General features: G+C 40.2%; 1 protein-coding gene across 1 annotated transcript in view; it reads right to left on the bottom strand.

Moving 5' to 3' along the window:
• LOC110036988 (transcription initiation factor TFIID subunit 1-like) overlaps nucleotides 1-12095 on the bottom strand; it is a 108495-nt gene that overhangs the window by 53010 nt on the left and 43390 nt on the right. Inside the window, 2 exon segments of the mRNA XM_020741553.1 lie at nucleotides 1178-1415; nucleotides 1596-1798. Of these exon segments, the coding sequence (XP_020597212.1) occupies nucleotides 1178-1415; nucleotides 1596-1798 (441 nt within the window).

Below are 12095 nucleotides of genomic sequence, written 5' to 3'. Positions count from 1 at the left end.
TTGAGCTTGTTTATAAAATTCGAGTTTGAGCTGTGCTTGAACACCAATTGAGCTTCTAGGACTGTATTCAAGCCTGAAATTTTTCTATGAAATCAAGCTCGAGCTCGATCAAGCTTTAGCGTTTATATTCAAACTTAATTCATTTTTCATTCAGATTGTTTTAGTTTGATTCATTTTTCTTTCATATGATGATAATCAACACATTATCGAGTAAATCAATGGGTAGTATTATCAAGCTATTTAATTTTCATTAAAACGGTTTTTATTAAGAAAATTAAGATTAGTGTCATAGTGTTATTTATTTTCTAGCTAAATGAGATTTATCAAACAAACTAATAAGCAGTATAATTAAGCTATTTGTTTTCTAATCAAATGTGTTTTATCGAGCTTATACATGAGTTACTTGTTGAACCTACAAAAATAAAAGAGCTTTTCAATAAAGTAGCTACAAAATAAATGGCTAAAATAAACATATAAATGCGTAAATAGTTGAAAAACTAAACAAACAAGTCTTTATCTTTTTTTTATGTATTATGATTCAAAATTTTAATTTAATTTAATATAAATGATTTTTAAATTTTGATTTTACACGAGCTTTAAATTAAGTTCTAAATGATCCTATTCATAAGCATTAAATCGAGCATATTTGTGAGTTTATTCACAAACTTTAAATGAAATTGTTCATCGAGCTTCCTAACAAGCATATTCGCAAGCCTTAAAAAATATTGTTAAATGAATCAAACAAGGAGTTGTTCAAACTTGTTCAATTAAAAATCGAACATCTATAAAAGTTTTCAGATTTGTTCAATTAGTTAATCAAATTAACATAAACGAGCTCTTATCGAGCTGAGCTACAAGTAGCTTATCCAACGCTTAGTTCATCTACAACCTTGCATACCACACAATTCATATGTATTGGCATATCTAACACCTAAACTTGGATATTTACATACATAGCACTCAAATAATTAAAATCACAACAAAAATAGCACCACTACTTTAAAACTGAATACACATTTTCAAGCATAGGTTTAGTACACCAAGGTATTATAAATGAAAATATCAAACTTTAGGTGTTAGGTATGTGAATAGAAAGGAATTGTGTAGAATGCATGTAAATTTCCCTTTAAAAAATGGCAAAAAAAACCAGAGTCCAAATAGAAAGTCAACCACTTACTCCATTAAAAATACATGACCATCTTTCACAGATAACTCAGATTTTTTCTTAAATGCACCAGGAGGCCGCCGAGGTTTATTTTCACCAGGCAACTTCTGTGCCTTTGGCCATAGCTGTATCCTTGTACGCACAAGATGAAGCACAGAATTTGGACGCACTCCTTGAACTGCAAGAAACTTATCATCCTCTAGCTCTCTACCAGAATAAAAAAACTTCACCTTCTCAGACATTTTAAATTCTGCATCAATGATTCATCAGAGATTTCAATTTTAAATATCCAGAAAAAAAAAATGAAAGCCAGAGAGTAACCAAACAGCAATATATTAGATGAAGACAAGTGGGTGTACATACAAAGAAGGAAAATCAATGCTAGAATGAGTTGGGATACATTTAGGATGCAACTAAAAGAATGGCAAACCTAGTTTCTTCGATGTTTTCAATTTAACACTGGATAAAGTTTCTTCCGCATCAACGTGCAATTTAACTCCTTTCCCTGCCAAACTCATTACAACAATTTTGAAAGGCCCACTTGAACAGAGTGTTCCTTGTGACTTCGCAGCAAATTCGTTGTCATGAGGATACCATAATGCTTTTGGTCTATGGAAATTAGCAATGTCCTTACTGCAAGATATTGAAATATTAGCGATTGACATAAAAAAAAGCACAAAATTATTAACAAATTTACAAACATTACAGCACATTAAATCTCATAATATTTGGAATAAAGCTAATGATGATGATAATGATGTTGATCAATAACACGGTGACGGCTACAACAATTAAGTAAAGAAAAAAGATTGGATAAATAATTGTTGAAATATTCATCAGATACTTTAATTTTAAAAATGAAAATGAAAAAAATCAGTGAACTGCTGAAACTTCAGTGTACAAAGTATGACGATCTTGATGAATAGAAACTATAGTCAAATCACAAAGATCTCTAGCATGCTGACATTATGCATGTGCATTAAAACCAATTTCCAAAACAAAATATCGAGTTCAAAAAAAAGGGCATACTCAGGGCTGATTAATAGGAAGTTTCTACAAAGTAATACAGTAGCAAACGAATGAGAAAGAGATACCAGAGGAAAGAGAAAGAGGTGGAGAAAAGATGAGGGAGAGAGAGGGGGAGAGAGAGAGGTTGGAGAAAAGCTTTAATGGCATGATCATTCGATAAATCAAAATCAAATGCCTCTAATACATGAGAGAGCCTATTATAAAGAATAAAACTTCTAAAATACATCTTTAAAATACATTAAATTTTTAACAAAACAAGAGTAATAAAGTGTCCTTATTACATAAATATTATAGATTAAAGTTTGTTAATTAAATGGACACATTCTTGTCCTTCATTATTTCACATGGGCCGATATGAATTTCTTTAGGAAGAGTTGAAAGGTGACTAAGGTGGTGATAGAGGCAAAATTGCCTCATGCAAGGCTAGTACACCCAAAATATACACAGATATGATAGCATGGAGGTTGTGGAAGTGATCAACAACCATCATATAGGACCAGCAAGACTGCTAGAAACTAAACAACCTATAAAAAGCTCAGAGGTTTCAAAGTCGAACTTCAATATAAATCAATAGTCAATCGATAATATTGGAAAGTCCCATGAATAGATGGTTGTATAAGTGACGACAGCATGAAGTCAACATTCGGTGAGTATATGAAAAAATTAATCACAAATTGATAGTGAAGGCGGTGGAAAAACAAAGTCAATCCATGACAAAGCAAATTAATAGTAGTTGTGAAATAGCCTATATCCACATTTTTTACAGGATAGAGAGAAACCATTATGTGTTGAGACTCTTCATAATCAAATGCATCATTGGTCTTTAATATAATCACCACGCAATTTCTAGCACAAATCCACCCTCAAAGAGGTGGAGTTAGGATTACTGTAACTGGGCAGAGAAGCAATTTGAAATTTAACTTCCTCAATCACTAATCTAATTCAGCATTGAATATTTGATTATGATACCCAGGTTAGTTGCTTGCTTGTTGAGACATAAAAGAAGATTAAGAGTGAATTGGAATGATATCAAAGATGAGAGTGGATACAAACATCAAGATATGGCTGCTCAGATCATGATATCTTTGATAAGAGTTGACGTGGGATCGTCTCTCGCACTGATGCGGGAGTGAAGAGAAGCGCAAGTGGGGAATACTAAGTTTCATACGCCTAGATCAACTGATCCAGGCAAGGGGAGACTCGATCGGCTCCTCCGTTTAGGTTTAGCGTCTCCTTTCAACAATGCTTAGTTACCATAAATCTATAAATATGTTATTTTTGTGTTTTAGGTCAGTTTTTGTGTGTATTTCTATCGAAACAGCCAACAATGTCTCAGATTTTTCCATTTGAAGGCTATATCAAATGGGACAAGTGGTGCTCCAGCTGTATCTTGTGCCCGAGATGATGTAACAGTCCCTAACTGATACCGGAACTACTTGTGATGTGGCGTAATACGTAAAATTAAACATTTATTAAAATAAAAATACGGATACAACACGACTCAATCAAAAGATAAATACAATAATTGACTAAATTCCTAACCAAAGATATAGGAAGACATTCAAAGAAAGTAGCGGTGCATCGTCGGAGTGAGCGGTCATTGGGTAGGTAGGGGATTATTTGTCGTTGGTTGTGGGTGGATTGGATGTCGAGATGGTGGAGGAATGTGGGGGTGGTAGACGGCTACGGGAGTGGTAGGGAAAAGCGGAGAGTAGTAGCGAAGGAGTTTGAAGTTTACAACACCAATTAGAAACAGGACGCAGTCGAAGCACCACCTATTGTCGGCTACAGCCCTAACAAGAAGGAACAGACTCCACACAGAATATTAGAAGACAACTCTAGTAGGACTGCCTCCTCCCACACACTCAAGGGACAGCTATTTATAGCCTCCAACTTCTACACAAGAAGAAAGAGATAGAAAAGACAAGAAAAATCAAGAAAACTCTTCCTAAAAAAGATTTGGTGTGAATAGCACAATTGGATCGCGAGAATTCGTGATCCCTCCCCCTGACGCGGGTTTTCTCAGCTTCACGAGATCACGGATCCCCGTCCAGTTCACGAAGTTTCGCGGAGCTTCAACCCCAGTTGCTTCTAGCCCAAGCTTTGTTGTTGTTGTTCTTGTTAGCAATTTCCTTGCCAACTTCTTTGTGGAGCTTTTGGATCTCGTGAACTCGTTTTGTAGTATCCTTACTGATTTTTGAAGATAGCAAGAGCTGTGCCAATTCAAGTAGCGTGAACAGATTGTGCCTGTACACAATCTCAAAAGGAGTTTGTCATGTAGTTTGATTGATGGATCGGTTATAGTCGAACTCAGCTTGGACTTGGATAAGGTCCCACTATTTTATGTTTTTTCCCACGAAACACATCACGAGATTACCGAGGCTTCGATTTACTACCTCTGTCTGTCTGTCTGTTTGTGGATGTGTTGTTGAGTTGAATTGAAGTTTAATACCGAGCTTTTCTCATAGTGTCCTCTAGAAGTGGCTCAGGAGTTTGACGTCTGATGGAGGTAAGGGTCTTGGGAATCCCATGAAGCCTTACAATCTCCCAGAAGTATAAATTGGCGACATGAGAGGCATCTAGTGGCAGGATAAAAAGTGGGCCATCTTGAAGAATCTGTCTATTACAATCATCACAGAATCTTTGTTCCTTTGAGTCCTTGGAAATCCTAGCACAAAATCCATGCTGACATCCACCCCAGATGCATCTGGTACTGAAAGTGGTGAGTACAATTTGGCGATCTGATCTCGTCTGGCTAGATGACAAATCCTGCCTTGTTTTGCATGTCGTTCTACATCTCTTGTTAGTTTGGCCAAAAAAAAAATGTTCACTTATGAGGACGAGGATTTTTTCTCTGTCAATATGTTATGCTAAACCTCCAGTGTGGCCTTCCTGAACAATGTTCTCCCTTATTGAAGACCGGAGAATGCATAACTGACTCTGATGGAATAGTTATCCATATGTGCGATAATATTTCTCTGCTAACTTCTCCTGACATTGCAACCATACGTTATTGAAATCTTCATTTGTTTCATAATGATCCTTTATGACCTCGAAGCCCACAATGCGAGCCTGCATGGATGTGATCAATAAGTGTTGACAACTCAATGCATCTGCTACTCGATTCTGGCATCCCTCCTTGTATTTTAGTACAAAGTGGCATGAGGCAAGAAATTCCACGCAAGTGACGTGTTGTCCCTTTAGCTTGTTCTAGCTATTGAGGAATTTTAGGGTCTTGTGATCTGTAAATAGTGTAAACTTATTTTTCAACAGTTAATGACTCAATTGTTCTAGAGCTCTTACGATGGAGTAGAATTTTTTTTCGTAAGTTCAGTATTTCCTCCTAGACTCGTTCAATTTCTCACTAAAAAAAGCGATGGGTGTCCTCTTTATCTTAGCACTGCTCCAATCCCCACGTTGGAGGCACCACATTCTACCTCGAAAAGTTGGTTGAAGTCAGGTAGTGCTAGCACAGGTGCCTAAGTTACATTTTCTTTCAGTGTTTCAAACTGTCTTGGGTTGTTGTAGTCCAAGTAAACTCCTTTCCTTTTAGAAGTTCAGCCGGAGGAGAGATGATATTCCTGAAGTTCCGAATAAAATTTTGATAGAAGGATGTCATCCCCAAGAATTGCTTCGGCTCGATGAATGATTATGGTACGGCCTAGCTGATAATGATCTTTATCTTTACGGGATCCATCTGAATGTCTACACTAGACACGATGTAACCAAGAAAGCATACATGGCTTGTCATGAAGTGACATTTCTTCGGATGGGCATGCAGTTGTTGGGCTCGAAGTACCTTAAATACTGCCTTCAAGTGATGCAAGTGATCTTCCTCTAACCGGTTGCATACTAGAATGTCATCAAAATGGACAACAACAAACTTTTCAATGTGAGGTCGAAATACCTAGTTAATTAATCTCATGAAAATGCTAAGCATGTTGGACAAACTGAAAGGCATAACGGTCAACTCATAAACTTTGTCCCATGTCTTTAAGGCGGTCTACCATTCGTCTCTCGGCCTCATCTGTATCTGATGTTATCGCAGCGCGGGTCTATCTTGGAGAAGATAGTGGCTCCATGTAGTTGGTCTAAGAGATCATCCAAGCGGGATATGGGAAATCGATATTTGATGGTAATCTTGTTGATGGCACGGTTGTCGATGCACGTTCGTCACGATCCATCATTTTTAGGCATCGCCGTGATTGCACACGAACTGGTGCTTTCTCTGACTAGCTTATTTGCAACGAGGTCCTACACTTGTCATGTAGTTCTTCATACTCCACGAATCTTAATATGTAGGTCGGTCGGTTTGATACGGATCCTGGTATAAGGTTGATAGCTTGTCGAATGTCCCTTATTAGCGGTAGTCCCATTGGTAAGTTGTTGGTCATAACATCTTGAAAGTCATGTATCAATGAGCTGCAGTAGTGCGGGTACCTCTCTTTCTTCCTCGCTTCCTTCCAAGATGACTAATGCTAGTATTATAGATGCAAATCTGACAAACTGCAGGAAAGTGCTACGAGGAACTAATGTTCTCTGTATCGCCCTCACCTTTGGCATCCTTAGCAAGTAGTACAACTATATGTTTCTCATCATTCTTGAAAGAATAATTATTTTTGAGCTCGTCGTGTTGAGTCTTGCGATCAAATTGTCAAGGCATGCCTAAAAGAATGTGGTTGCGTCCATAGGACCACATCGTACCATACCGATTGTGTAGCTGATCTCCGATGGAGAAGTCAACTAGGCACAACTGATCCATACGCATCTCCAATCCTAACTTTTTTACCATGAGCATGGACACTATTCTCGCAGCTCCACTGTCGATGATTAGGCTGCAAACCTTCCCCTTGAGGTGCACATGGTGCATGGACACTATTCTCGCAGCTCCACTGTCGATGATTAAGCTGCAAACCTTTAAAAATGTTATGCCTTAGCCAAGAATGGTCCCGCTCGGGCTCGGACTGTCACCGCACTAGTGCTTCTCCTTCGTCTCCATGGAGCTAAAGCTCTTATTCTGGACTCTCCTTAGATTCCTCATCAACTTCCTCGACAACATCTTGATCCGTGAGTGTGACGACTCAGCTTGTTGGGTAGCAGGAGGTTATGTGACCATAGTTGTGGCATCACAAACACTTCCTAGCTGACATTGTATTGGAGGAACTACCTTTCTCTGGCTTCTTCCTGCTCTGATCTACTGCCCTATCAATCCCTTGTCCAATTTTGTTACTTCCTCCGGAGGTACTTTTGTCGGTTGTAGTAGTTGCAGGTGACTACTTAGTTGAGTGTGGTGGTCTCTCCACCTTCAGGGCTAATGTCTAGACATCACCCAACATCCAGTATGGCTATAGCTGCACACATTGTTAATTGCAGGTTTTAGGCCTCCGAGATATCTGGCAATCGTGTGCTCCTCTGGCTCTATCAGCTCGCACTTTAGTTGCAGGTGGTCGAACTGGGTCGTTAACTCCTTAAAGGATATATCTAGTTGCAGCAAGTTGTCGAGTTTTAGGACCATGTCCTGGCGATACCTCGGTGGATGGTATTTTTTTTCATTGTTTTCTTCATTTTCTCCCACAGTTATCTTTTCACTTCCTTCCCTCTTCATCTATCTTTGATCACTCTTCCTACTTATCTTAGTAGTGCGGGTACCTCTCTTTCTTCCTCGCTTCCTTCCAAGATGACTAATGCTAGTATTATAGATGCAAATCTGACAAACTGCAGGAAAGTGCTACGAGGAACTAATGTTCTCTGTATCGCCCTCACCTTTGGCATCCTTAGCAAGTAGTACAACTATATGTTTCTCATCATTCTTGAAAGAATAATTATTTTTGAGCTCGTCGTGTTGAGTCTTGCGATCAAATTGTCAAGGCATGCCTAAAAGAATGTGGTTGCGTCCATAGGACCACATCGTACCATACCGATTGTGTAGCTGATCTCCGATGGAGAAGTCAACTAGGCACAACTGATCCATACGCATCTCCAATCCTAACTTTTTTACCATGAGCATGGACACTATTCTCGCAGCTCCACTGTCGATGATTAAGCTGCAAACCTTTAAAAATGTTATGCCTTAGCCAAGAATGGTCCCGCTCGGGCTCGGACTGTCACCGCACTAGTGCTTCTCCTTCGTCTCCATGGAGCTAAAGCTCTTATTCTGGACTCTCCTTAGATTCCTCATCAACTTCCTCGACAACATCTTGATCCGTGAGTGTGACGACTCAGCTTGTTGGGTAGCAGGAGGTTATGTGACCATAGTTGTGGCATCACAAACACTTCCTAGCTGACATTGTATTGGAGGAACTACCTTTCTCTGGCTTCTTCCTGCTCTGATCTACTGCCCTATCAATCCCTTGTCCAATTTTGTTACTTCCTCCGGAGGTACTTTTGTCGGTTGTAGTAGTTGCAGGTGACTACTTAGTTGAGTGTGGTGGTCTCTCCACCTTCAGGGCTAATGTCTAGACATCACCCAACATCCAGTATGGCTATAGCTGCACACATTGTTAATTGCAGGTTTTAGGCCTCCGAGATATCTGGCAATCGTGTGCTCCTCTGGCTCTATCAGCTCGCACTTTAGTTGCAGGTGGTCGAACTGGGTCGTTAACTCCTTAAAGGATATATCTAGTTGCAGCAAGTTGTCGAGTTTTAGGACCATGTCCTGGCGATACCTCGGTGGATGGTATTTTTTTTCATTGTTTTCTTCATTTTCTCCCACAGTTATCTTTTCACTTCCTTCCCTCTTCATCTATCTTTGAAGATTCTCCCACCAAAAGGAGGCATTCTTCTTTAGCTTAACTGGAGCTAGCTTAACTCGCTTGTCCTCTGGTGCGTCTTTATACTTGAAGATTCATTCGATTGTTTGCAGCCACTCGATAAACTCATCGAAGTTCATGCTTTCCTCGAACTCTTGGAGGTCCATCTTGATGTCAAAGTCCCTCTAACTTCCATAAGAAGCCTCTACTCTCGGCCTCCTTTGATACTAAATACCAAAACGGTATGGTTGATATTCTTCGTCGTTGTGATTTTCCTTGTGAAACGGATTAAGATCCTCGTCTCTGTCTTCCCTATGATTCTTATCACGATCGAAGATAATCTCTTCCTGGTTCCCGTTATCTAACTCGGCTAATGTCTGTTGCGAACGACGAATTTCACGTTGGATCTCTTCCCGAGTAGAGCCTGATGTATCTTTCCGTTGTGGCATGGCTAGAGTTGGGAATTGGAAGAAAAAAAGTGATGGAGGTGAACTGGGCAGGGGCGGGTGTTGGGGAACCCTATGATATGAATAAGGTCGAACATGTCTCGGATACCAAATGACACTGTAACTAGTTGGAATAAGGAGTAATACAAAAAAGTAAACTATTATTAATATAAAAATAGTGATACAGCACGACTCAAAAAAAGAGAAATACAATAATAGATGAATCACTAGCTAGAACTATAGGAAGAGATTCAAAGGCGGTAGCGGCGTCAGCGGGGTGAGCGGTCCTTGGATAGGTAGGGGGATTGTGTATGGTTGGTTGTAGGTAGATTGGATGGCGAAATCGTGGAGGAAGTAATGGTAGCGGTAGAGTGGTGGAGGAATTTGGGGGTGGTAGACAGCTAGGGGAGTGGTGGGGAAAAGGGTTCGGTGAGTAGTAGTGAAAAGGTTTCGGTGAGTAGTAGCGAAGGTGTTTGAAGTTTACAACACTACCTCGGAGCAAGATACAGCTGAAGCACCATCTATCGTCGGTTACAGCCCTAATAAGAGGGATGAGACTCCACACAAAAGATTAGAAGACAACTCTGATAGAACTACCTCCCACCAGGCAAGGGGTGGAAAAGACAAGAAAAATCCATAACACTCTTCCTAGAAAGGATCCGGTGTGAATAGCTCAACTAGATACGAGAATTTGCGATCCTTACCCCTATCGTTTCTCCCGCCTTCGTGAGATCGCGGGTCCTTGCCCGCTTGGCGTAGTTTTCCAAGGCTTCGGACTCCGCAGTAGTGCGGGTACCTCTCTTTCTTCCTCGCTTCCACCCCCCAAAACTTTGTTGCCACATCTCCCTCACTGCAGCTGCTTAGATTAGCAGTTCTGGTTGTTTTACTGCAGTTCCAGCTGCCGTCATAGCCTCCCCCCCTTCCAGTTCCAGCTGTCGTCATAGCCTTCCCCCCTTCCTCGTCTCTGTAACAATGTGAAATCCGTGCGCAGTGGAAGCGCATGTCCCCCCTTCCTCGTCTCTGTAACAATGTGAAATCCATGCGCAATTTCATAAATACAACATTCCATGGAAGTGATGAGAATGCTGTAAGCAATGATTGAATGTTCACAAAGATACCGAACACAAGGGAGTAATACAATGAAGAAGGCTAACAGACGAGTTGATGTAACAAAATGCAATACGGACATGAAGGGGCGCAAGTGGTTGTGCTCTCGTTGAAAAGATTTGTGGTGAAGGTTTGGGCAAGTACAACTTGGTGTAGAATGACTTGCATGGTGCAAGTATCAAGTAAACAAGAGTGTAGCGCAAACAACAGCACAATTGAGGAGCATGAATGTGTGTGACAAGCAGAGAACGATTATGTAGTGGAATCTACGAGATAACGGAGAAGTCATGGGTGAAGTTAGAAGGAATATGAGAAAAGTTCAGCGCGAGAGATGGGCAAAGTGAATTGTGTAAGAGTTAGAGCAAAAGCGTGGGTAAGTGCATCCATAAGGGGCTTGAAATATGGCTGCAAGTGAGGTTGAAGTTGGGCAAGAAATATGAGCGATGGTTTAAAGAATACAGAGTGAGCATGTAAGTGTTGGGTGAGCAAGTTATGAGCAGGGGCATGGACAAAATTAAGTGGAGAATCATGTAAGGCTGAGTTATCAAGCGAGGCTGAGGATTGCATGAAAGTCAGTTGCCTGAGTTGTGGGAGTGAAGGAGAAAATACGAGATTTACGATAGCAACAACGAAACAGGATCATGTGAGATGATCGGGCATTGGATTGAGTTGTGTAAAGATTAGGGTGTAGGATCAAACTTAATGCTTTAATACCACTTGATATAGTATCAAATAAAGAGATGAGATATATAGAAGAAGAGAGAGAACAAGAAATATAGAGATAAGAGTTTTAATAGCTCAATATTAATTCAATAATCAAGTGCAGCTGATAGAAGATTAGACAGCTCATGTAAAATAAGAATTACGACACACTCCTAAAATGCATTAAAATTTTAAGTAAATTAGCACAATGATGTGTCCAAATACTATATAATTGATACGCCATCATCTGGCACGAATCTCGAGGTAATTTTTTGAACAAGAAATATTCAAACTTCGATTAAGAGTCATCCAGAGCTTTGATTTCAGCAAACTTATAGTCAAACTGATCGGCTCGATGAGACGGACCTAATGATATGAAGAAAGTTGATATGAAAGTCAGTCCAATCCAAGTCAAATCAAGCCCGGATCAAATCATTAAACCACTCTTAAAGAAGTTCTGGAGGCATTTGAAAAGTTAAAAGAAAATGTCGAATCTAGCGAGTTCATAGTCGAATCGAGCGTCTCGACAAAACAAATCCAACGAGTCCAAGATTGCTCAATTCCGACATCGTTAAGGCACTCAAATGTCCATCAAACATCATCTGATCAAGAAAAGCTCTCCGGACCGTCCGATCAAAATAGTTCATATTTCTGCATTAATTGTACTCAAAACACTATAAATAAATCAACATACCCCCTCCCGTCGTCGACTACCGCCGACCACCGTCGATTACCGCCGATCACTATTGACCTTCGTCGACCACCGCCAACCATCATCGACTATCGTCGACCACCGCTGACCTCCGTCGATAGTCGGCAATCACCGTCGACCACCGCTGACGATCATCGACCACCGTCGATCATCACTGACCGTCAACCACCGTCGATCATCGCCAA

This window comes from Phalaenopsis equestris, unplaced genomic scaffold (assembly GCF_001263595.1).
Source record: "Phalaenopsis equestris unplaced genomic scaffold, ASM126359v1 Scaffold213678, whole genome shotgun sequence".
In the NCBI taxonomy this organism is placed as follows: Eukaryota; Viridiplantae; Streptophyta; class Magnoliopsida; order Asparagales; family Orchidaceae; genus Phalaenopsis; species Phalaenopsis equestris.
This window is presented reverse-complemented; position numbering and strand designations above follow the sequence as displayed.